Source organism: Ochotona curzoniae, unplaced genomic scaffold (assembly GCF_017591425.1).
Source record: "Ochotona curzoniae isolate NIBS_2020 unplaced genomic scaffold, NIBS_Ocur_1.0 contig_2723, whole genome shotgun sequence".
NCBI lineage: Eukaryota > Metazoa > Chordata > Mammalia > Lagomorpha > Ochotonidae > Ochotona > Ochotona curzoniae.
The window spans coordinates 12,676,478-12,704,322 of record NW_024465573.1 but is presented as its reverse complement, the minus strand read 5'-3'; the positions used below and the strand labels follow the sequence as shown (position 1 = coordinate 12,704,322).

Sequence of the window (27,845 nt, the reverse complement as noted above, 5' to 3'; positions counted from 1 at the left end):
GTTTCTTCCCAAGTCATGATGCACAAGCCGCAAGTGCAGTGCTCAGCCCTCTTCTATCGCACTAGCCACTCCTTCACCTGCAGGGATGCTTTCATCCCTCTCAGCTCTCCTCCTCACCTGCTCCTCAGCTGTCCAGGGAAACTTTTAACCTACTAAGGATTACTTTTTGTTCTTGTTTTAAGTTATTTTTTTAAAAAATGACCTATTTGAATAAAGGGAACAAATTTTACATATTTCTTTTTTTAAAAAAAAGATTTACTTTTATTATTTTTTTATTGGAAAGGCGGATATACAGAGAGGAGAGACAGAGAGGAAGATCTTCCCTCCGATGATGATTCACTCCCCAAGTGAGCGCAACGGCCGATACTATGCCATTCCGAAGCCAGGAGCCCCCTCTGGGTCTCCCACGCGGGTGCAGGGTCCCAAAGCTTTGGGCCGTCCTCAACTGCTTTCCCGGGCCACAGGCAGGGAGCTGGATGGGAAGCGGGGCTGCCGGGATTAGAACCGGTGCCCATATGGGATCCCGGGCATGCAAGGCGAGGACCTTAACCACTGCGCCACTGTGCGCCGGGCCCTACATATTTCTGAATACAGATTTAGGTATATAGTGGTACTTCTTATCCTACCCTCCCTACTGTCTACATGCCCTAAACCCCTTCTTCCTCCTTTCGTTTAGTTTTTAAACATTTTTACAATGACATATGTCAGTTCACTTTGCAAACACAGGCTTAACAGTCCATTAGGTAAAGAATTGAATAAATAGCAAGTAGAAAAGAAAGCCTGCTGTTCCTTGAGAGTCCAGACAAAGGCTGAAAAAAAAATAGTCAAATGTCAAAATGTCATTCTAGCTCACATAGATTATACTTTTATATGTTGTTCACCATGACGAAAGTAGGAACTAGTAAGCATAAAAAGTTTCTTGTTGCATAAGAAGAAAAATTAACTTCAAAATTGCATTTACATTAGAATCAAGATTCCATAATTGATAATTGGTGAATTTTAGCAGTCCTAAATTAAAACGTTGAGCTTGTCAATAATGGCAATAAGTGAAACCGTTGTAAAAATTAACTTGTAAATTACTGAAAATCTGTAAGTATGTCATCTCCAAGCAATAATTGTGAAGTTATTTATGCAATTAAACACACTTTTCCAATAAAAGAAGTCCTGTGTTCAGGGCATCTTATAACTCTAAGAATTATATGTAATACATTTCCTACTAAGACTTTCTTTTTTTTAAAAAAAAAAGATGTATTTATTTACTTTTATTGGAAAATCAGATTTGCAGAGAGAGGGAGAGGCAAAGAAAGATCTTCTGTCTGCTGGTTCACTCCCCAAGTGGCCGCAATGGGCAGAACTGAGCTGATTTGAAGCCAGGAGCCAGGAACATCTTCCAGGTATTGCACATGGGTGCAGGGTCCCAAGGCTTTGAGCCATCCTCTAGTGCTTTCCCAGGCCACAAGCAGGAAGCTGGAAGGGTTGGAGCTTCTGGGACATAAACCGGTAGCCATATGGGATCATAGTGCATGCAAGACAAGGATATCCACTGAACTAACCTGTTGTGCCCAAGACACTCCACCTTTAAAAGATACTCTTTGAGTCTTGTTAATTATGGGTTCTTGTGCTCTTGACATTTTTTGTATTAAATATCTTTGCCAATTGAACCTAGCCTCCTAGCAAGGGCCTTCCCAGATTGTTTACAAAATTGCTGGTTTGATGAGTATTACAAATTAAAAAAAAAAAGTTACTCAAAATGCAGGCAAATATTCTGGAACATGTCTTTTAAATTTTTCCCCAGGGTGTGTTATCTCTGATGATAATGACTGGATAAGTTGAGCACTTTCAAAAACTCTGAATAACTTATATATGTTGTTCTCCATGAAGATGGAGCACAAACCCTAGTAGTGAAGAGTCTGCAGCTCATCTGTTCACATTCAATATGATGCACTAGGGTAAAAATGAACAGTTTTCTCTATGAGATCTAGGAATAGGTATGCAGCCAATTATTCCACATATTTGAAATACTGGCCTGGCAACAGCTATTTCCAGTGGCACAACTGTCCAGCGTCACCATCAAGGGACAGGAGAAGGATATTTTGGGGCATCCACTGCAGGCACCCCAGTGGCTGAATGTGTGTAGGCTTCCACTAGTGAAGCAATGAGTGACTGGTTTCTTTCTTATCTTTAAGTTGCAAACTATCATCATTAAAATTGACCCAGGGCACCCTGTTGCAAGGAAAAGTTATATGGAGATGTCTTGTCTGAAAATAAAAATCCTACTTGTGTCTTAGTCTTTGGTAACAAAGATTGTTATTTAAAAATTCATTGCCTATAGTGTCATGTTATTGAGATTTATTTTCATCCTGTGGGTAAATTGTTCTCAAACAAAGCTTGACCAAAACATAACTGCTTTTAAAAACATGAGGAGGTCACACTGTGTTAGCCATGCTTTCAAGAGGTCAAGTACGATTATTCAACAAGTCTCTATATCTTTGGACAATTTTCAATGTAGTGATTGATGTGTAGCATTTCTACACAATTTTTATTTCCACTAGGGAATACATATCTGATAATGGTCAAAATATATAAAAATATAACAATAAATCCTTATGAGCAAATAATTAATCTCACTTCAATCCATCCTTTACTTTCCATTCTCTCATGGAAACTTACCATAAATACTTATTATGAAAACATTAGAACATGTGGATAAATAAAACAAAAAATATTGAAATAATCTATAAACTGATGTTAATGTTATGCTGTGAATATATTCTCAGCTTGGTTCAACTATTTGATTTTATTGAAAAGTTCTATATCATGGAACATATTTGTCAAGTTTTGATTTATAATTCACTTTAAGAATGCTGGTTATCTGTTATATCTGTTGCAAGTGTTTTTACTGATTTGTCATTTGGCTTCACATTTGTATTTTTGATTTCTTTAGCATTTATGCAGTATTTTTTACATGCAAAGTGTGTCAATTTTATGTTATCTGTCTTCAGTATTCATGCTTAAAAATGTCTCACTCAGACTGCCCTTAGGTAAATAAGTTATCTGTACTTTTAAGTAGCACTTTTAGGACTTTATACAGCTCCCTGACTTTCTATTTTATAACACTTTTCTCATGTGAACCAACAAACTATACTATTTAAGTAGGGAAGTCTCAGAATCATTTTAACTATTTCAAAACTTCTCCAAATAATAAGAAAGTGAGGCACTGAGTTTCATTTTAAAATGCCAAGTGATGAATTTCATTCCCAAAATATAATTATGAACTATTTTCATGTAAGTACCTAAGTTTAATATACATTCACGTGTATCAATAACATAGTTATTTCTTACAAGGTAAAGACAATGCACATTAATTTACCTCTGATTATAGGATGGCAGATGATGTTATTTGATGGGTTGAACAGAGTATGTGACAGAGAATTATGCAATGGCTGCCCAGGTTCTAATCTGACTACAGTAATAATTAGAGTATGATGGATAATTCACTGCACTTGCTGAGCTTCAGTAAGCTTCCTTAGACACTCCAGTTGACATCTGGTTTATAGTAACTCACGCACAGCACCAAAGTGTACAAGATTGCCTTCTATTGGTGACAAGGAACAGAGATGCCAGCTCCTGTGTTTTGCGATGGAAGATGCAGCACTTTAGGAGCGGGAGGTGAGGACATCAAGAAGTGAATTTGCATTAGCTTCCTGGAGTTAGCAGAGTGCTATCTTTTCTGTCAAAAATAGGATAAGATTTTTACAGTGCTATGCCAAAGAACAAAAATATGTTCTTTATAAACTGGGTTGGTGGTTGGTATATCCTGAATGATTATTCACTATTTGTTCTATTTCAGCTTTCATTAAGGTAATGGGAAGAGCAGTGCTACCCTAAGAGCACCTATGAAAAATGAATTTGTTTTCATGAGTCTGGGACTTTAGAGAAGCAATCTAAGATCATACTAAAACTGTAAAGCAAAAGGATAACTTAGCAAGCAATCAAAATAAACCGTGGCTTTGAAACTATCAGCCTTTCCTAAGTGCCTACCAAGAGCCAGAGTAATTGGCATGTGTATCAGAAACTCAGTGAGGAATAGGATAGTGCAGAGAATAATATTTTTTAAAAAGTCCCTACTTTTCTGGAGTACACACTCTAGTTGGGAAAGAGATGTTCAACATAAGCAAAGAGAATCATTTCAGAAAATACTTTAAAGGAAATTTAGCAGGTGAAGTAGAATGAGAAGTGTGGATAACAGTGGGGGTATTTCAAATAAAATGTTCAATGAGGTTCTGTTAGAGATATGATACTTAAACATAGAATAAGTTATGAGGAATGCCCACTAGCACAGGTCAGGAGAACATGTCCTTAGCTGAGGGGTTAAGATCAGTTTAAACTCAAACAGAAAGAAACTAGGAGCTTCATGTGAAAGATTTGAAGATCATTGTAGGAGTGGAGCCTGTGGCACATTTAGGACATTGAACCATAGAGAGACAACATCGGATAACATTACAGAGGAAAGCAGTAGTCAGATCTTTCCTTCTGGTGAGCTTTAAGCAGATGATAGTATGTGGACTCAAGGGTGGAAGCCAGTATACATTTGAGAAAGTTTGTATCTTGAACTGGGGATGTTATTTATGGTGCAAGAGAGGAAAAATAAGCATTGCAAAAAATTATAAGGAGTCTTGGAAAATATATTTCATGAGAAAACTAGGTGATTTAATTTCAGAGTTTTTTCTGCAAATATCGTTAGTTCAATTTTTCCTTGATAGCTTGAATTCTGTAATTAATGGTAGAGTTATCAAACTGTTTCTTTTTTTTTTTTTTTTTTTGATCTTCCCTTTTCTGGATCAAATCCCTGAAGGCTCAGTTTTTTTTTTTTTTTTAATTTATTTCATTTTTTATTGGAAAGTCAGATATACAGAGAAGGGGAGAGATAGAAAGACCTTCCATCTATTGATTCACTCCCCAACCGGTCACAATGGCTGGAGCTGAGCCAATCAAAAGCCAGGAGCCAGGAATTTCCTACAGATCTCCCACATGGGTGCAGGATCCCAAAGCTTTGGGCTGTCTTCGACTGCTTTCCCAGGCCTCAAGCAGGGAGCTGGATGGGCAGAAGGGCCACCAGGATTGGAACCAGTGCTCATTTGGGATCCTGCTGCGTTCCAGGCAAGGACTCTAGCTGTTAGGCTACCCTGCCTGGCCCAATGTTTTATTTTTAGAAGGGATATTGTTACCTTTTAAAAGTTTATTTTAAATATTGCATCAACACATAACAGAAAACTTATTAAGTATCTTTAAGGAAAATTGGCTTATTTTAAATATCCATTTTTTTATGTTTCTATGGAAAGATAGTTACATTTTACATTAGACAGCAAAATCCTTTAACATTTGTTCCACTAATCTTTCTGAGTAGACTCCTACTGTAATCCAATGAAAGAAATTAAAAATTATTTGTGAAACATGTCTAGATGTTATGAATGAGAAGTCCTTTATACTTTAAAATGCTTAATAATTGAGTTTACTATATATCTATGGAAGAAAACAAAGTACGGTCTCAGAACTCAGTGCCTATAAGTATCGGGTCCAAATAGCTTACACCTAAGCGAATGTCCTCCTAGAACTTTCCACCAACATGCAATATCCAAGCCTTTAGTTAAAAGTCACTGTACAGTTTCAGCTTCAGAAGAAGCTCTCATAGTCCTAGCTTTGCCATAAGATATTTAACACATGACACAGAGCACACAGTTTTACTTTCTGAAAATAAATTTTGTGATTGTTTAAATGAGGCGTTTGGACTACATAATTTCTGGTTCCAATATTTCAAAAATTTTCCTCTTATGAGTATCACACACAGTTAACATAATACGTTATGTCCTTTAATTGCATTTTTGTGTGGATAATATCCCAAAATCTATATTTCTCATTCGGGTATATTTCACAAGTTCCATTTCCATGTAGAGAAGCTTCTCTTGGACATGTCCAACCCGTCTGTCATTTTGGTACCTCAGTGTCCCCAGCATAACTCACTGACATTCTCCTATCTCTTGCAGCATTTCCTGTATAATTTCTTTGCACCAAGCTTTCTCGGAATCTTCTATACCACCTGTCTTACTAATAACCATCTACTTTCAAAAGTTCACTCAAAAATCATCTTCCCATATTTCCTGAGTCACTTCCTCTCAAGGTATAATCGCCTATTGCTTTCATGGTAAACGGATTTGTGTCCCAGCACCTACATGAGGTTATAGTACCTCTTTGTTTCTGCATTTATACTTTGAATTTTTTGAGCATGGGGGTAGTTTCAAACCTTTTCATCTTAGAAAGCATTACATAATAGGTGCTGAAAAAAATCTTGAATAAGAAAGCAATGAAAATTTTGTGATTTAGAAATTTTTAGATCATTATTTATCAGTCTCACTAATAATTTGGTCAAGACTGGGAGAAGTCTGTGGCTCCCCTGCCTTTGGCTATATCCCATTTGCTCACTGAAGACCACTTTTAAAGGCTAACTTTCATTTGTCTTCAAACATCTTTCTGCTGTGGAAACTCAGTGTCCTTTTCATGTAAGAGTATTCTTTTCTATCTTTTTTTCTTCTTGAAGATTTATTTTTATTGAAAAGGCAGATTTTTGGGAAAAAAAAAAAACAAAGATCTTCTGTCCCCTGGTTCACTCCTCAAGTGGCTGCAATGGCTGGACTTGAGTTGATCCAAAGCCTGGATCCAGGAGCCAGGAGCTTGTTCCAGGTCTCCCATGTGAATGTATGGTGCCAAGGCTTTGGGCCATCCTCTGCTTTCCCAGGCCACAGGCATGAAGCTGGATGGGAAATGGAGCAGCTGAGACACGAACTAGTGCCCACATGGGATCCTGGCACTTGGAAGGTGAGGAGTTAGCCACTAACCCATCTCACCTGGCCCTCTGCTTTGACTTTTAAACTCCGTTGTTTGTACATAATTCATAACTTCATGCCAACTCACTTGTTTTAAGCAGAAAACTTAGAATGAGTTGCAGATACCATTGCACCAGACCCTGTAAGAGGATTCTGTTTTGAAGGATTCAGAGACCACAGTTTTGAGTTCTTTACTATTTTCCCTGCATTTACTACAAAACAGTGATGTCTGGCCAATTCTAACTTCACATTCATTTTTAACAAGGTGATTTATCTTGACAGAGTGACAAAAAGTCATCCTTTTCATGTGTTTTCTGAGCTTACTGGTCCTGAGATAATTAACATGAAAGTCACTTGCCAAGAGAAGGTCAGTGTGCCTTTTAAGGTGTTTCTATGAGGCCCTTGAAGATCAAAGATCATTTTTATCCTGTCAGGGGTAACTTTCTTAGATCTATGCTGTCCCTTCTTGACTCATTTGGATAGTACTTTCTCACTCCCACTCTTTCTTGTCTGTGTTTCTTCCTGACATTTGTTGATAGATCAGGAACAATTCTTTGGAAATTAGCTTATCTTTGAAAAGATACTAGCATTATTGACTAACTCAGCGGCCAAGATTGAACATATAACCAAGTGAATATCAATAGTAATAATTATCATTATTACTCCATATTAACTACTTAATTTAGTACTATTTGTAATATCACAATTATTTCATTCAGACACGTTTGTAATTTAAGTATTCTGTGCCAACTTTGTATAGGAAAGGGAATAACTGGGTGAAGTAGGTCAGATGAGGTCACCCAGCCAGTAGACAGAAGAGTTAAAATTTGATCTTGTGCCTGTACACATTTTACCAGTACATGCAGCAAAATGTTACCATGGCTTTCCATGTCTTTAATGCATGAAGTTCATCAGGAGAAATCCTTGGGACAAACGCTGACCTGCCCAACAGTAATGTTGCCCTATTTCCGTTGTCGCTTGGAAGAAGATTCAGAAGGTGGAAGTTCTTGAACTGCATATAATGAAATGAAAAGAAATTTAACTGAGTCATGTAGATGTTTCTTTGCCTTCCAGGAAGATTTCCAGCCTGCAGCAGCATCAGAGACCAACTGGGAATCAGTCACCAGCTCTATCTCAGTAAGTAATTTATTGCTCTGTTGCTAGTGAAAGAAACTGACAGAATGGCTAAGGTCATTCCCAGGAGGACCTCAGCTGCATTAAAGACCTTTGGCTCCTGAGAAGTCAGACCTGAAGCAGGATGTGTCCCTCTATTTCACTGGGGTACAATGGGTTTCTCTCACAGCCTTTTGTTCCTCTCACAGACATTTCCAGGAATGCTCAGTATTTTATTACAGATGTATTTCATTTTAAAGCAGAACATTCTGACAAAAGCACTGTCCAGACATATCAAATGTATCCAACTGATCTATGGCCCACATGTAAGTGGGAGATTTTCAAAATTACTGTCTGAATATTCCTGAGTAAACTGTTCACCTTTGAATTTTCAATGATCTTTAGAGACTTGAAAAAAATCTGTGTTTATAGTAGCTTAACCTAAATTCAAATCAAGCATGTACAATATTCCATATGACCTGGCTGTGAAACATAACTGACTCTGAGACTATGATGATTAATATCACATTTTTTTCTCTAAATTTAGTTCTTTCTCAGTATTTTGTCTCCTTTTCTAGTTGGCGCAGAAAGAACAGATCTTGTTTTCACCAATGCTTTTGTAATACCTAGTTAGCAATAAACAGTGAGATAATCAATGCAGTAGTGCACAGAACAGTGAAGAGATGGAAAAAGTTCCTCTGTGGTTCTCAAGAGGGATAGAATTGATTTTTCCCCCTAAAGTGATGTAGTCCCATGTGATGAGGTTTCCTCAGCTGCTGCTTCTACTGCCATTTCATTCACCAGAAGTTGCTGCTGAGACTAGAATGCCAACAGATGACCAAGGGTTCCAATGTCACATGAAGATAGTTTTGCTTGCTTTTGATAGTCTAGCTTTTTGCATGTTCTAATCTTGGCCTGGTTAAGGTCATCACTGTCAGTTGAGTGTAAGTCTAAATAAAGCAGGATCTGCTCACCTAAGCAATTGATGGGGAAGTCAAAAGCCTGATGGGAACATCTGAGGCTGGACTCTAGTGCAGCTGCTGCAACCCAGACTGGGGATCAAGGGAGGCTCTGGCTTCTCAGGTGTCTATGAAAGACAGCTCCTCGTGGCTTAATCATCCTTTCCCTTCAAGGAGCCTTTGCTAATGAATGACAGTCCCGGTCATGTCAAAGAGGGGGATGCTGTGTTGCCTTCTTAGGAAGGGGCATGCTGAGACTGTGAAAGCTCCACAGAATCACTGCTGTAGCCTGGCCAGGGCAGGTGGCACTTCAAGTTCAGTGCATCAGTAGGCTGACTTTTTAAGTTGACTATTTTGCATGGCCTGTTAGAGATGTCATAAACAAACAAATGGCCCTTGGTGGAAACAGTCTCCCCATTCCTGCGAGTATTAGGAAAGGTTCAGCCCTGAACTCCAATGGTATCAGTTCTAAGTTGAGTATCTGCTCACCCCTCAAACAAGCTTTCAACCTGGGTGTTTGCCTCACACTGGGTTTCTTGAGAACATTCTAAGCTAGGATCAAGTCCAATTGGACCCAATGCTAACTTCCTCATAGGCCAGTCTTTAGTTGTTGAAAACAGTTTACATTTTTGGTCCATCTTTTCCAGATTATTATCATTTGAAAGTAAATAAGTTAACTTTAGAATTGGTTTTTTTATAGCTATATAACAAAAGCCAAATGAGATCAGATGTATACTGTATCAGTTAGTTCTTTCTTATAAAAGTTTTCACTTGTTTACTTCAAAGATAAAGTTCTTGTGGTTTATTAGGTCGTACAGTAATTCAAATATTTTCTCAACCATCAACAATGTTTCTGTCAACTGCCCTAAGTTCTTAAAAACAGCAATAAAGCTTGTGCATACTGATAAGTTCACATTTAACCCATGGTTTGGATTGGTTCATTAGCCTAATGTTAAAAGAGTGTTTCTCCCTCTTCAATGAAGAGAGGAACCATCTTGAAGAGGTCAGTGTACTCTGGGTTAGGAGCCACCCCATAGATCCTCGCAGCTGCTTTCCCCTGGGAGCTGTGCAAGAAGCTTTTATTTGTGTGGGAAAAGCCTGATTAATACTCTACTTTTTATTTCAACAAAAAGAGAGGCATTTTAATTCCCATTGATTTTCATTTTCATTTGTATGCTGTCATACTCCTAACTTAGTCCACTCATTTTGATTTTGTCTTAATCTCAGACCTACAGTATTGTAAAACAAGGCTGATTATAAGTCATGTAATACTTATGATTCAAATAGACTGTATGTTATCCAAGGTGATGGAAGCTGAATGGGGATTTGGAATTACATTACTGAATTAGAAATGTTATCCATAGCTCTCTTGTGACACTAGAAGAAATGTGAGCGATAAAAACAATGTGCTTCACTGACAGTTCTCTTGTGTCAGATACACATACCTAAAAACACATACATTAAATAATTCAGCTATCAAAAGCAGATGAACAAATGGGCTGCACCTAAACAAGAGCCCATTGCATCAATGAGATTATTGAGATCTTTTGTTATGTTAGCTTGAAATATTAGCAAATACCTTGCCTTTCTAGCAGTATAGGACAAAGTTAGTACCTCCAGATACATTATTTGGTTCTCCGTGCAGAAGCTACATGGATCCATAAGCAGATGTTGAAAGCTGGGTAAGTTCTGTCTAGGATGAGGATGTCTACTTTGACATAGTTGACAGAAAGTTAAATGTATGCTTTCTCTAAATGCAGAGAGAAAAACATAAGATCTGATTGGACATACTTATCAATCTGTCTCATCTCTCCACCCACATCTCCAACCCCTTGTTTTCTCCCACTTGCTATGCCTCATAGTACATATTTAAAAACTGCTCCTGGGGCAGATGGTGTGGAATAAAATGTTAAGCTACTGCCTGTGATGCTGGTATCCTATGCGGACAACAAATTCATGTCTTTGTTGCTGCACTTCCAATCCAGCTCCCTGCTACATGACCTGGGAGAGTTGCAAAAGTGGCCTGGATACCTGGGCCCATGACACTCTGTGGAAGACCTGGAAGAAGCTCTTGGCTGTTGGTATCCACCGGACTCAACCTGGCTGTTACAGCTATTTGAGGAGTGAATAAGGGATGAAAGAAGATCTCTCTTTCTGTCTCTCTCTTTCTCCCTCTCTCTCTTTCTCCCTCCTTCTCCCTCCCTCTTCCTCTCCCTCTCTCTCTCCTCCCCATTCACTCTTTGTAACTCCACCTTTCAAATAAATCAATCTTCCAAAAGAAACAAAACTGCTTTCAGTGTCACACTAATGATCGAGTACTCCCTTTACTCACCCCCGCTTCCCCACACTCTCCACTTAGTTCTGCTAAAGAAGAACCATTCATCTGAGAGCAAGTGGCCATCTAATCATTTACTGACCTTTGAATCTTTGTGGTTAAAGAGAGAAAATATTGTCTAAGGATGAGAATATAATTTGTGGACATTGCTATCTGTGATCCAGAGATATCATTTCTTGAAAGCATATTTCAGTTAAGTTTCACAAGAACAAGTTTTCATTAATTTCCATTTTTCCTTAGTGATACGAGATACTTAACCTTAGGGTATTTTTACTTGTTTGGTAGTTTCCTTAAAAACGTTTAGAAATCATTTGAGGCTATACACTCTCTATTTGGTTGTTAATGGGTCATAAATTTTTACAGAGGTATTTGAATCATGACTCATTTACCCCTGGATTGTACAAGGGTTAGTGAAGTAAGTACTTGGAAACATATTGTGGGGATTCATTCTACTACATTATTCTTTTTAGATGTTCAGCGATATTGTGTTCCTCATTTCAAAAGTATATTTTGAGAATATATTGATGGCAACTGGGATAGATATCCATCTACAACACTCGTCTAAAATATCCTTCTTATGTGGGTCCTCTTAAGTCAACAAAGCCAGTTTCACAGCTAAAGATCCTTGTTGGTAGTGAATAGGTTGTTTACAGTGCCAAGATTCAAACACTGTTCACATAGCATGCACAATATAAAGGGAGAGCTTCAGAGTTACATGTGTACTTACAGAATAAATATCAAATCTTGTAGGAAAGGAGTTTCCAATTTTAATTCCCACCATTCTTTGTTGCTAAATGACTAATTTTGGACTTTGAACCAGGAAACTGGATGGATTAATTTTATTATTTCTCTTTTACCCACGTCTTTTTAAGTCATTACAGTTTAAATGAATTAGAAATTCTATATTCTGCTTGACTTTGACTTGCAGAAAAGTGAATGACTCTATGTTACCAAAAAATGGCTTACTTAAGGATATGGCAAGATAATGCCAGGTGACACTTCTTTGCTGTTTATTGATGTGGTATTTAATCGTCTCCCTCTTTATCTTCCTTCTATATGTTCATATGATTGCTGTTAAATAGTAATGGACTTCTGAGTACTGAGGGTTGTGTATCATTCTTAGGGCGTATCGTATCACAGCGTATCGTATCACAGTCCATCAGTAACAGATCCCACTCTGATTGCGGATGCTCTGGACAAAACAGTTGCAGAATTTGATACTGTGGAAGAAGTGCTTAAACACTTCAATCCAGGCTCGTGGCAAGAAGATCTTAAGAATTTGCATTTGGATGCTCCGCGTTACCGAGGCAGGTCTTACCATGAGCGTAAGTCAAAAGGTAAGAGAGGATTGGAAATTCTTCAAAAGCAAATAGGAATGTCAATAGAAAAAACAAACAAACAAACAGGTAAGAGTTACCCATGTGGCATATTTAATAGACTTAAATCAAATGATTGCTGTCAGTCCATAATTATAGAATTGTCCAATGAAGGCCTGTATTTTGACCAAACTGTGTTATTTGTATGGAACTAAGAAAATATTGAATTGGCAAAAAGATCTATCACACTTCAGAGCTGGAAGAAACCTCAGAAGATCATCTGGACTAGCTTCTGATTCATTATTAGCCTGAATTTTATGAAGAAGAAGAAGTAAAGATAAATATCAGTGAAGGCAAATGATATGCCAAAGGCTTTGGCTACAAATGACTCAAGAGAAAGTAAGAGTAGACCTCGTGGGTGTAGTTTGGAGGTACATGAAAACACACGGTCAACTGCAAAGTTCAGGAAATTTTGATGGAAGGAGAGAATGATATGGAGTAGCATGAGGAAAACATAACATTTAGTCAAACTCACCAAAAAAGAAGTATCCTAGTAATACAAGTTCCCCACTTAAAGCACACTGCCAGGGGCTGACAAGAGAGCCTCCTGTGACCTTGCTTTGTGAGGATACGGCCTGTGCTGGTCACCAGGTCTCTGCCCATAACTCTGATGGATTCAGCCCAAAGAAGAGGCTAACACATTATTGCATTCAGATCTCTACTAAACCAACAGGAAGGAATGTAAACTGTTCACATGTTTGGACGATCACAAGGGGAAATCTTAAAAAATAGCATTAGACAAACAAGCAATAATTTCTGCCTGTTTCCAAGCATTTTTACCACTACAGCTTTTCAAGGGTTAGGTCTTCATAGTACTGCTTTCCTGGAGCTATTAAAATGTTTAGGTCACCTACATCTGTTATTTTGACCTCTCACTGATTATGTTAAATGGAGGCAGGAATCCTGAATTTGAATCCTACTTACTGTTCCAAGTTTTGTCATTTTTCAACCCGTAGCTAATCCTTTCTCTGCCTCCGTTTACCCATTGCCAATGCTTGTAGACTGAATACTTCTGGGAACTATTCCTAGTGTCATCCAGTCCTCTAGCACTTGCTACTTGTTTGAGAATCATTGATCAGCTACAGCTACTTAGGAATCTGAAAATATCTTGACATCACATGTATCATAAAATTTGCCTTCCTTTTGCTGTCTCTGAGACACATCCTTCCCTTAAAAACGGTTAGGAATGCTTGGAACATCACAGCATCTTGTATGTCCTACCATGAGACATAGACTAAAAAGCAATTTTATTGCTGCAAAAACATTTTAAATTAATGCAGTTTGTTCATAAATGTTTTCATGACATTTTAAAGATCCCTGATGTGTATAGATTTCAAAAAATTTACACCAACATAAAATTATTTCCATTAACTTCCCAAAGTAACCCTTGTGCTATTATTATAAAGCACAAGATATAAGATTTCAAGACTTCCTGTGTGTTTTATTCCGGTTGAATATTTAAAAATCACTTAGTGTACTTTAAAAAAAAACTACAGTTACCAAGTCCCCACCAGACACATTGACGTAGAAACTCTGGAATGGCAGGGGTCTCTATGTTGTTTTCTGGCTCTTTTGAAATCATTCCTTAAAAACAGCCAGGTTGAGGAGTCACTTTTTAAAATTTTTTTATTTTAAATTTATTTATTTTTCTTGGAAAGTCAGATATACAGACAGGAGGCGAGATGGAGAGGACATTCCTCTGCCTGCTGATTCACATCCCAAATGGCCACAACAGCCAGATCTGAGCTGATCCAAAACTAGGAGTCTGGAGCCTCTTCCAGGTCTCCCACGTGGGTGCAGGGTCCCGAGGCTTTGGGCCCTCTTCGACTGCTTTCCCAGGCCACAAGCAGGGAGCTGGATGGGAAGTGGAGCTGCTGGGATTAGAGCCAGCGAGAACTTTAGCCACAAGGCTACCACCCTGGGCCAGAGAGTCATTGCTTTAGAGAGTTTTCAGGCTCCATCTCCAGCACTTGACAGTCTGTTGATATTTGTGTTATGACTGATATTTGTGGATTTAGATAACAACCTGGCGGCAGTATGTTTCTGAAGGAACTCACCCCATAGCTTGAGGAGTGTAGCTCTACTAAGAATATCTTTGGTTACTAAAATAACCTTACAAGAGCACTGGAAACAATGTTTTTCATGTTATTTGGTGATAGAGAAACCTCAGTTCTCTTCCCTGTTGGTTTAGGTTACATTTTTTAGTCTCTTGTATGAAGTAGCCCTAAGGCATCTTTGTAGCATTTTGTTGTACCCTTCCAAGTCCCCACTGTCTCTACACTTGTATAAATGCACTGATTTCTTTGTCATTCCACCAATGGTGAGCCACCTGCGTGTATTACCAAAGCATAGAAGTCAGCTTTAATATTGCAGTTCACATTTCTGCTGTTAAAATTTAAGAATACAAATCTACGGCTTGCGCAAATGAGGAAATCAGCAGAGAATAATCAAAACAAAAAAATTATTCTGGCTAGTGAGGTCCCAAATTACTTTATTGGATCTCTGAAACATGTTTCTACTGTCAGTAACATAATGTCTACTGTTTTATTTAAAAGATAATTGGTTATTATTGGAAAGTCAGATATACAAAGAGGAGGAGTGATAGAGAGGATGATCAGCAGATATCTTCATTCCCCAAGTGACCACAATGGCTGGAGCTGAGCAGATCTGAACCCAGGAGACTTGAGCCTCTTCCAGGTCTCCTACACCGATACAGGGTCCCAAGGCTTTGATCCATCCTCGACTGCTTTCCCTTGTCGCAAGCAGGGAGATGGATGGGAAGCAGGACCACCAGGATTAGAACCAGTGCCCAAATGGGATCCTGGCACACGCAAGGTGAGGACTTTAGTTGCTAGGCTAGCATGTCGGGCCCAATAACATCATTTCTTAATGATGTGGTACAGAAATGGACTTGACATTTGTCAGCTTTTATTTCCATTTCATTGACATTCTTAGAGAGAAAGTGAGATTGTTTTATGATACAAAACTCAGCATTCAGGATGACACTTGAATATGAATATACAAAACAGAGTAAAACACAGACATGATTCACGGAGGCCTTATATAATTAACAGAAAGTTAATATGCTTGAAGTAAATGTATGTTTTGCTTCTACTGTGCACTGTGTATACAAGTATAGTGAGGTTTTAGTTCTCACTATACAGGAAGAGTTGGAAAGGAACAACAAGAATATAATGAAGATTAGGGAAGCAGAGAGAAAAAGAGGAAAAAGGAGACAGGTAATAGTATTGAAACTGGAACTTTGATGAATAAAATCTATTTTCTACAAAATTCATAAGTTATAGATAAGCTCACACTTGTCAGTAAAAGCTTTTGGACTGAAGATAATGTAGTAAGTTAATATTTCCAACATTGAGTTTGTTAGGGCATGATGGAGAAAAAGATGGCAAGTATAATTGAAATCTGTGGATAACTGTGGTTCTAAAACACTGCTTATATCAGTAACTTCAGCCTTATTCTTTTAATGTCAAAGATAGTAAAAACTTCAAAAGAAGTCTTCATTGCCTTTACTTTTTTTCTGATGTGTAAATGTGTCCAAAAATAAGGAAAATTACATATCTCTTCCTTCTATAAGCTACATAATTACCACCTAAATTATTCTGTGGCCATTGCAGTTCAGTTAAAAGTAGTTTGTAATTTATTTAAAAGCTATTATCTGTGAACCTAGAGGCAACGTGCTTCTCGTTTACAGCATAAATCCAACACTTATGCATTAAGAAATGATCATCCATACCCTCTACTAGATTAGATATTAAATGAGATGATTTGTGGAGATTAGCAAAGTTAGTAAAATATAGTTTGTTTGCTTTTTACTTCTTCTGTGAAAATTCAACTTCCTAGAACTATAATGTTTTCCAGGAGAAAAAAAATGTCCAGCACATAATGGCAAAGGGAGTAGCCTGTGTTCATCAGTTAAGGGTGGTTAGAATCTGAGCAATGGGAATGACATTAAGCATAGCAGTTAAGCTGCTGCTTGGGACACCAGCTTCCCATACGGAGGTTTGTGACTCAACTCCATTTTACTACTGATGCACGCAGGGGCATTCTGCAGATCCAGCAGGGGATAGGTCAAGTGGTTGTGTTCCTGTCACCCACAGGGCAGAGCCATACTGAGTTCTCAGCTCCCAGCGACAGCCTGGGCCAGCCCAGGATTTGGGGAGTGAACCAGCAGATAAGAGATTTCTCTTACCCTCTGTCTTTCATTTTCTTTGTGTGTAATACTCTGCCTTTGAAACAATTCAATTAAAATTTCAAGTGAAACAAAATGTAAAATTTAATGGGATCTTGAAAGGAATAATTTAGAACTATTAATAAAACTAGTTTTTCAAATTATTGTTGGTTATAGTTACACATTACAAAATTTACACATGCTTCTCTTTTTAAAACATCAGAATTATAATATTGCAACCTGCAATACCTTGATGTTAAATTAATATAAAATGATGGGTTTGACATATATGATTTAAAGATTCTCAATGGCTTGAAGTTGTAACCCTAGGACAGTAATCAGTAAATATCTAATGATCTAAAACCTATTCTATTATTTTTTACATGACATTTTCTCTAAAATCTATAAGACTTAATTAATTTAGAAATTAAAAGTAAAGAAAAAACTGATAAGAAACTGAGAAATAAATGAATTATGTTTCCTTTAACGATATTTATTTTTTGCACTTCAAAATATTTTTTTTAGGCTTAATTAGTTTTACTTGAAAGTCAGATTTACAGAGAGAAGAGATAGAAAGATCTTCCATCTATTGGTTCACTCGCCAAATGACCACAATGATTAAACTGAGCTGATCTGAGGCCAGGACCAAGGCTTCGTTTGGGTCACCCACATGGGTGCCGGGTCCCAAGGCTTGAGGTTGTCCTCCTGTGCTTTCCCAGGCCATAAGAAGGGAACTGGATAGGAAGTGGAAAAGCTGGGACTTGAACAAGCACCAAATGGGATGTTGAAACTTGCAGACAAAGGATTGGCTTAGAGAGCCTTTGGTCCAGCCTCTGGAACATTTTTAAAAATATATACCCCCCTTTAAATATGAAGCTAACAATATGGAAAACATACTAGTATTATCCACTTTCCTGTAGCCCTTGAACCTTCTTACCCTAATTAACTATGTAAAGAATGTCAAAATAAAATTTATTAATAAAAAAATATATATTGATGTTATATTGCTTTTTCTGTATCATGCAAATGCATGTTAATTAGGAGGATCCAAGTTTCTTTTTCAGAAATGATTTAGATTATAGGAAATAATTAAAGATTTAATCCGGAAATATTTTAGAGTCAGTGCTTGCAACCTTCCCTTTTTGTTATTTCAGTAAAAATGTGTAGAAAGTTCTTGACTCACATAAGTGATATTTCAGAAATCAGTCTTGAGTTATCTGTCCTCTGAAACTACTACTATAAAAATTGAACAAAAGGAGGTATTGTGAATGTCAAGTCAAAATGGATTTTCTTCCTTATATCTGCTTTTGAAAGTGAGTGTTGAGGTCTGTGTGAAGACTAAACTGGCTAGTCATCCACCACAAAGGGCCAGGATCCCTTATGGGTGCTGTTTCATGTCCTGGCCGCTCCACTTCCCATCCAGCTCCCTCTTTATGGCCTGAGAAAACAGCAGAGGATGGCCTAAAATCCTGGGACTCTGCACCTATGTGGGAGACCCAGAAGAAACTCAGCTGCAGCTGTTGCAACCATTTTGAGGAGTGAATCAACAGAAGAAAGATCTTTCTGTCTGTCTCTCCTCTCTGTAAATCTGCCTTTCTAATGAAAATAAAGTAAATCTTTAATAAAGAAAAAGTTAGTGTCATTGAATTTCTTGTGCCATGTGGTAAGCACAAAGTTTTAGCAATGTTAACATTGTTTACCATAAATTTGATAGAACTGTGAAAATATTTCACAAAGCTTATTCAACATCAAATTTAAAAAGAAGGTTATTCCACCTTGGGATAGGTGGGAAGCAAGTGGGGCTTCTCCCTTTATCTCCCTCTTCCCCCAGATACCAAACAAACAACAACAAAAAAGTGGAAACAATGGCCTTACCCACTTTCCTGTAGCCTTTGACTCTTTGTGCCCTAATCAACTCTGTTATCAAATAAAATAATAATTAGGTTATCAAAATAAAATAATAATAAAGAAGGTTAGCTTGGTCAAAAGTTTTGGAAATATATAGCTCAAATTCTAAAAGCAGCAGCTTTCCTGAATCCCTTACAGTCCCTTAATCCTCTACCGTGTGCATTTTTCAGAATGGATATAGTCATCACCACTTTGCAAGTTGTATTATGAAGTTTAAATAATAGTAGAGGATCTGGCACCTAGTGACCCTGGATACATTATAGCTACCATGATTACATGAATTGCTTGTAAAATTCTTCACCAAGCCAAGACGTTTCTGTGAACGACTCTTGCTTCCCTGTGAAGCTCTAAGATAATCATCAAAAATCTGGAGAATGTCATTCTTAATATCCAAAAATTGTCATCTTTAAGTATCTCTATGATAGTGTACTCATTAAAAGTTTACAAAACAACTGCCAAGTCTTAAACTTTTTTTTTTTTTTATGATTCTGTTTACCCAGAAATTTTCTGGCAGTATTTAGCTCCTTGGATGCTTTCCTCTGCTAAGTTTTATTTTTTAAACTTTAGCCACTGTTTATGACCCATGCAATGAGTAAGTATCTGGATTCCCCATTCAGCTTTCCAGCAAATATTAATAAAACACATATTGTTGCTTGTATTGATGAAGTTACACCCGTAAAATGGTAGAAGAAAATCTTATCAGAGTAACAAGGACATTTTCATTACTTTTCCTTCTTGTGCCAGGGCTACCCTTGCTTTCCTCCCTTTTGTGATTGTCTTTGTTGATATCCTAACCCTTCTCTCATCATTACAGTTAGACTCTCAATATAGGCACACTTTCCAAATGTATAGTCCATTTGACATAGGTCCCTTCCTGGCTGTGCAAATGAAGGTACATTTCCTTCACAGTCACTCGTGTTGAAGATGACACATTGCCTTGTGTTTTCTGTTCCCATGTCTCTGTGAAGTACTCAAAACCATCACCACATGCTTTTACTCTGCACCTCAAAGAACTTTAAGGCATTACTGCAATGTTCCAAGAGATTACACTCATTTAGGCATTGCTTGCACTAAGAGATGTGGCCTCATGAAGTGTCTCTATTTGCAAAGGATGTTGTTAAGTTCCATGAAACTAAACTAGGCACACATGATCATTGTCTTCTGATATTCAGTAGAGGTTGGAATGAGCTTCCTCTCTTCGTTGATGGCCCGTGGCAGAAGTTCAGTTACTTCAGGGTTCAGGAGATTCTGTTGTTAAAATGTCTGCATTGATCTCCTGAATCTACTCTCTAAGCAAGTGATGTGGGATGTGCGTATAGAATGCTTAAATTTGAATCTGTGCCTTATCCACTTGAAAGTCATTCAATCTTAATAAACTTTTTGGAAGGAAAGTGCTGTTGTGGCTAATTTGCATCAGAAAAGGAATGTACACAGAATACTACTGTGACTCGCAGAAAGCAGAGCTACCTGAGAAGCGCTGGGGTCTACAGGTCACAGATCCCAAGGTGTGGGAAACCCATGCATGGCAGTCAGAACTCAAAAACCCACGGTTTGTGCATGTGGGAGTGAGAGACCTCTTGATTCATAATCATCTCTTAACTTGTCTTCATATTTTCCATGTCATAGATGTTGCCCATACATCCCCCCAGGTCATGTGTTCTTAAGGTTCAACAAATTGCCTTATGATGTCATCAGCTATTTTCTGCCCAGTTCTTTGATGTCCTAAATGTGTATTCAGTTGTTCTTTGACTTCCCAACATATCATTTGTTGAGTTTTCATTATACATTCAGTATTTTAGGCAAGTCACATACCTTCTGAGCATTTCAGTTTCCACATCTATCAAACATGAGCAAGAATATTTGAGATAAGAGTACATGAATTCAGTAAGATGTGAGTTTATGAGAGCATCTCATACAGTATTGGGCTGTGCTAAGTGAAATTTTTGTCCATTCATTACTTCATGGTTTTTGTGGGAAACAAATGTCTGGAATTGTCTAATTGGGGCTTTTCACTATGATCTAGGTAAATTTTTATAAATGCAAGTGGTATACGTTTTCATTATGTAGATCTTAAACCAAAAAGTGAAGTCACAAAAATAAATATATTTCATGATCGGAAGTATTTCTTGATGTTCACTTATTTAAAGTAGTTGTATTTTCCAGATTTATTTGCACATACAAGCAGGAACTGAAATGTGAAATCATTTGCCACAAGTGTGTACTTAGAAAAGAAAATCTGAAAATCACAATGAGGTCTTAGTATCTGTGAAGTTGACGGAATAGTTTTGGGGAAATGTATAAACCGTGAAAAATGCCAAAAGCCCCTGTTTGCTCATATGAAAATACTGCAGTTGTTCCAACGGTCACCTTTACTTATGTTCCCACCTGAAGTATTGTCAGTCTAGTGTTGCGGCATCAAAGTCAGATGGTTAATACTTTACATAAGAGATTATAACATATTCCCTCTTGCAAAAGACATATTTCTTAGCACCTTGAGAGAAGTATTTAAGAACCAGCCTTTTTGATTCTATATTGTCTATCCTGGGTGACACTGCTTCTAGATTCCAAAGTGCTAGTTTCGAGCATCTTCGTGTATCATGGATTCTTTGTGGTACAGCTGGGTTTTAAACCCTGGCTTCTAAATTCTAGTTGTATGCGTTTCCATCATATGCAAAAATCAAAACGTTGACATGTGAGCTTATACTCTCTGCATTCTTTAAATGTTGATGTTGTTTTCACCTCTTTTATGATATGAAATGTTGCATTTTTAAAGATTAATAGCTTAGTTGATTATTTCCAGTATCATTTATTGAATACCTATTCTTTGCAAAGAAAATGGGCAAAAGATGCTGCTGTAGTTCCTTCTTTTGCTCCTTGCTTCTTATCGCTGACATCAGACAGTTTTAGAAATGAATTGCGTTTCATCTGATCCTTCTACTAGGGAAAAAGTACTTGGATAAGAGGAGTAAAAAAAAACCATAACCCTCTGCTCCCAAGGACTTTGCAGTTCAGCAGAAGAGAGACTGTGGACAAATTTGTTCTTAGCTTTTCGAGGGTTCATTTTCCTCAACTATGACAGTAACAATGGTTTATAATTTATAGCATTTCTGAAGATTTTATACAGCCATATGTGTGAATAACTTGCCACAGCCCCGTATTTAGTCATCTAATGGCCAGGACTCTCCCTTACCCATACCTAAGCTCCTAAATTTTAGATGCTGAACAGAGGCATGCACTTGAATCTCTTCACCAGTTCTCATCAGAACAGTGACTGATGGCGGGGATGTACAAGGACAGATATTCCAGGTATACTGTACAGTCCCACAGGAGACCTTCAAGCCTTTTAAGGACAAAGGAAGAAGGTTGTCAATATGAAGACCAAAAGTTGATCCAATACCTAAGATTCATTAAACAGCAAGACTCAAATTCAGACAGAGCAAACGAAGTATCATACCATTTTGTACACCTAGGTGAAATGATGGAAATGAGATTAAACTAGTGGGTCTTTGAATTAAATCTAAAATATTCTTGCTGCCCTGTCATGTTCGGCTTTGGAACCTAAAATAGGAATGGAAAGGGCAGCACCTTCTCTGGGTTTGGACCACTCAACTTGTCTCCCTCCCAGGAGCTTCACACTGGTGTTCCCCTTCTGGTGGGAGCATTGGCTGCATTCCGTGCTGTGTAGACTTGGTCTGGAGCCCTGCTGTGCTGCGCTTCCTAGTCAGTTGTCTTTGGAAACTCAATAGTCCCATTAAAAGTCTGCAATTAAGTTTTGAAGTTATTCACACCCAGTCTGAAGAACCTTTTAGTTCTAGTTCTATTATGCATGCCTTGATGGTTTCATTCCCTTGATGAATACGAACACTGAAATCCATGACAGTCACACTAGACCATGGTTCTTAGTCGCATCAGTGAATTCATGCATAAAATTGACAGTATTATAAATCTTTTCATGGCAAATACGAAGTGGAAATACCTAGCACTTATCAAGAAAAACAGGTATACAATGTGAAGAGTTTAATTTTCAGGAGAAAAAGGCACATGTGTCTAATCTCTGTTTGTTTAAAGTACTTTAAATGTTAGCTAAACTCCCACAGGGAGGGCATACCCTAACTTGGCTTGTGTAGTTCCTGGAGATAAGGGCATCATCATTTACCACTCTACTCCAGTTCAGCATTCTACAGTAAAGCCAGATACAGCCCTGGAAGCATTGGTCTTCTCCATGCAATTAGGGTCACCTGTCTTCCCTCTGCCTGAAGTGTAGAGCCTGTGCACACAAATGAAAAAAAAACAAACCTTCACCTGCAATTCTGTTTTGTTTTGTTTTACTTTTACTTATTATTATTATTATCATTTTATGATACAGTTCCATAGGCCCTGGGATTTCCCTTATCTCCTCCCCAATTCCTTCCCCCTCACTGAGTTCCCCTATATCATTACTATAGTATAGTTCTTCATGCACAGTCATATGTCCATTATTGCTGGCATGGACAATTAGTCCATTCAGTAGCATGTTATTTAATTTCATGGTGTTGTTCATTTTTATTCTTCCTGTTGTCAATTTTATTTTGTGGCTTTTCATTCAAGGGGTTGTATAGTAACTGCATAATGGAGACTGTCATAGCCAGATGTGAGGATAAAATGCAGTATGCATCTCTACATCCAGATCAAAGATGGACTCCCAATGAAACTGTTAACTATATCTTGACAATAGAATGTTGTACTCTCAGCTGTAGTTTTACCATTTTACTATTCAGCTTGGATTGTTAATATTCAGCTCAAAATGATAGGGAACAGCCCAAGGCAGTCATGTGTGCAAGATGCCTAGCAGAGGGCTGAAGCAAAATAGTGACTAAGTATGGTTACTTCCTTGCTTTGTCTTTCCACCATTGCCTCTTTCATGGTCTCTTCCTGCTAATTGCATCTCTACTCCTCCATGTTAGACAAATGCAGTCCCATTATCACAGGGAGCAGACTTGGCGCTCTGCATCAGCACTGCCCACAAGCCCAGTAATGCATCGACCAGCATCAGTATTTATCTCAAGGTGACACTTGTAATGGATGATTGCTGTGCTTCTTAATCCATTTATGTAATCCTTCCTGCTTTGCTTGCAGTTATTTTCTGGCTTTAGCAGCAATAAAATGGTTCCTTTCCCAAGACAGAGTTTATTCAATTTAAATCTGGATTGATTATAGCTCAACTTATGACATGACTTTACAGAGGAAGAAAAAAACAGCAATAAGTTATGCACAGTGATTATTTAGCATTCATGCAGTCTCCGACACATCCTGGGCTCAGCATGCAACTGTTGATAATAAATCACTGCCCTTGAGAATTAAAGTGCAGCTGCACCTCACAAAAGGCTCACAGGGCAAGACACACTATGTTTGACCTTCGACCTCTACTCCCAAAGACCGTTCCTCAACACTCCTTTTTTTTTTTTTTTTTTTTAAGTAAGGCACTTTTTAGTTCTGTAGTCTAGAGTAAATAGGTGGTACGTGTCTAAACTTTGGTACTTCTCCTGTGGTGGCCTAAAGGGTACCCAGTGCAGAGGAAAGTAAAAGTGATGCATACAGAAGGGCTTTATTCTGACCACATTCATGTGAGATGATATTCATGAATGTGCACACCAACCATAGAATTCAGATGTGAAATAAGTGATTGGATGGATGTCGAGAACACTGAATAAATGTAATGTGTTAAATTTTCTTTTCATACGTTATGTTTTTATAGCTTAGTAGGTAAAGCCACCACCTACCACACCAACACTCTGTACCGGTGCTGATTTATGTCTGGCTGCTCCATATCCAGTCCAGCTCCCTGCTATAGAACCTAGGAAAGACAGCAGAGGATGGCCCCAAACCATGGGACCCTGTACCCAATGGGAGATCTAGAAGAAGGCTCTGGCTGTGACTTCAACCTGTCCCTGCCCTGACTTGTTGCAGCCATTTGCAGAATGAACCAGTAGATTATAGATCTGTTTTTCTTTCCTCTCTCTCGTTGAGCTCTGCCTTTCAAATAAGTAAAACAAGCCTTTTAAAAAAACATAATTTATATAGCAGTAAGTTTAATTCAAAATAGTATAGTGCCCTTTTATTTCAATGATTTGATTTATATATGATGAACTGAGTTCATCTATCTCACAACAGATTTAGGAAGATGGTGATATTTCCCACCTACCCTAACATCTATTCACATTCCCACCTCACCTCCCCCTTCCTTGTTTTTTTTTTTAGATTTTTTAGATTATATTCCAATTTATGATCATAGACTCAACACTACATTGAGTGTTAAGATGGAACAAATAACAAATAGACAAAAAAAAAAACATTGTTCCTCAAAAATACAGGCAGAGGCTAAAATTAATAATCAAATCAAATCTCAAAATGTCAGTTTTGTTCACACAGATTGTATTTTTTGTACTGTATGTATTAATTACCACAGATCAGGGGAAACATAAGGATTTATCTTTTCGGGATTGCTTTATTTCATTAAGCATAATGGTTTCCATTTGCATCCCTTTTGTTACAAAAGAATTCATTGAAGTCACACTGACCATACACTTTGACAAACATTTATCTAATATAATGGCCAAGAGAAAGAAACAAAGGAGAAAAGACCTTTTCATTTTTTATTTTGACCATTCAGATTTGAAAAATAAGGGAGTGAGAGGATGAAGATGAAGAAGAATGGTCAACATCAATTGAGTGCCCAACTCATCATGCTTAAACTTTTAAATATTTTCACGTTCAGTGAAGAAGCGAGTATAGAGCCCAGTGTACAAATATGCACATGCTCACATCAACAAAAATAGCATATCCATTAACATTTTTGTTGGCTTTGAAGTGAAAATGAGGCAAAAACTTTTTTCTTCATCATATTAACTTGGAAAAATTGCATTGCCAAATATGCATATTGAAGTGGTTGTCTGTAACATGTCCTCAATATACAATTATATTTATGTTATGACTTAAAGTTACAATTTGATTATAATCAAAGAAAAATTTATTTTAATTTTTAAAGATCATTGTCAATTATTTTAAATTACTTCATGTTTCATTTTATTTTCTCGGATTTTTAAAAAATTTTTTTGCATTAAAAAAAGGTAAAGAAATGTCAGCCAAGACAAATTTTAGTCACAGTTTTTGCTTTGTGTTGAATTCATTTTGTGGTTATTTTTAAAATGTATGTATTATTGTTTTTAAAATAATGAATACATGGTTGATCGGGGAGGGAAGGATTAAGGTTTAGAGAAAATTGGGTGAATTCATTGCTTCCAAATTTGCTATTTCTTGCTGTTCTTTGGGTAAAGGGATAAGCAAAGGGGAAAACCACTCATAACTTTCCACACATCCCAGTACCCAAGGATGAGGAACTGCCACCTCATATCAACCCAGAGTCTCAATGTGTACGTGTTCTGAGACTTCTGTCCAAGTGGTTTGGATAGTTCTGAAATGCTGCCAATTTCAAGGATGATGTCACCCACCCCATGTCCATTGGCTCCATTCACCGAAATTATTTGTTGTCATTGTTTGTTTGAGGTTGTGGTCCAGTTAGTTCTGTTCTGCTGCAGCACCAAATGTGCTGCCTTATTCTCCTTTTACAACAGAGCCTGTGTATATTGCTCCACCTTTTTCATTAAATAGGGCATGTTATTGCTGGCGAGTCCAAGAAGCTAGGCCGGGTCTCCCAAGCATCTCCACATCCCCCACCCCTGGGGCTCACAAACTCAATACCCACTTAGTAGGAGGGTCCTGGAATGTGGACCAGGAGACCCAAGCCCCAGCAGATTCCCCACCCCAGGGTTCATGAAACCAACACCCACCTAGAAGGTGGGCCCCGGGATCTGGGTCAAGTGACTCACACCCCAACAGTTCCCTTATTCCCAAGGCTCAGGAACCCACCCCCCACCACATAAATGGGCGCCATGACCTGAGCCAATCTACACAAGCCCTGTCAGATCCCCTGTCCCTGGGATTTACGTACCTGACCCCCACTTGGCTCAGGCTGGCATAACTCGCCTCACCTGAGCTTCTGCAGTCTTACTGAGCATCTGGACCTAGTCCAGTCTGCCCCCTAATCCAGCTCCTGCTGTTGGGTATTGCAATCCATCCCAGCCCAGCCTAATTGCTGTCCTGGTCCTAATGTGAATTGGCTGGTGTTGTGGCCCGATCTGGCTCCTCCTGCCCCCTGCCCTGGTTCTCAGATCTGCCAGTGGGTGTTACATGCTAGCCAGGATTAGTCTGTCCCCACACCTGACCTACTCGTATGTCGGTGGGTACTGCAGCCTGACATGGTCTAGGATGATCCTTGCCTTGCTTCTTGTACACACCTTCAGGGACTGCATCCCAATGAAGGAGTTTCCCAAGCTCCTCCATCAAATCTCCTCCCAGTGGCAGTTCTCACACACATCAGTAGGTCGTTGGCCCAGGGTGACTTTGTCCACATCCAGTCCTGGCGAGAACAGAGGCCTTGCTCAGCCAGCCACAACCATTCTGGTTCTTGTTGTTTGTGTAGCCTAGCACTACTTGGTATGTACCCAGACACAGCTTTCACATAGTACTGCAGGATTCAAGACCTAGTCTGACCTGCTGTGTACCCAAACTGGCTCTCATAAGTACCAGTGGGGCTAGAGTTAAGCCCAATCTGTTGCTGCACCATCCCAAAGCACACCCATACCAGTGCAGTCTGTAGCTATGTATAGCCATGCCTGTTGCACTCAATCCTAATCTTGGTCTCACCAGTGGGAACCCCAACCTATCTGGAATGGCCGCTTAGCTCCCCAGCAAGGTCTGACCTCATCCTCAGTTCTTGGAGGAGCCAGCAGAGATTGCAGTTCCACAGGTGTAAGGTCACATTGCCCCCACAGATTCTAACAGACCAACTTGTCTACTCTTGTCCTCCCCTCCAAACCTCTGTGGTGTGGGTCCCACACACACATTCACATGCTGTGGACTTACGGGCAGATAGGATCAAAAGAGAAATCAGATTTTCCACCTTAGGTAGCCAGTAATTAATATCTTAAAGACAGATAAAATATTTGCATTAAGGTTGTCCTCAGAGACTTTTCCCAGTCCTGTCTC

The 27,845-nt window shown here is 38.4% G+C and overlaps 1 protein-coding gene across 2 annotated transcripts in view; it reads left to right on the top strand.

Moving 5' to 3' along the window:
- Positions 1 to 27,845, top strand: part of PDGFD (platelet derived growth factor D) — a 217,046-nt gene that overhangs the window by 180,343 nt on the left and 8,858 nt on the right. For both annotated transcript variants that reach the window (XM_040977235.1, XM_040977234.1), the window contains exons 4-5: positions 7,956 to 8,018; positions 12,412 to 12,625. In XM_040977235.1, coding sequence (XP_040833169.1) covers positions 7,956 to 8,018; positions 12,412 to 12,625 — 277 coding nt within the window. The remainder of the gene's footprint in view (positions 1 to 7,955; positions 8,019 to 12,411; positions 12,626 to 27,845) is intronic.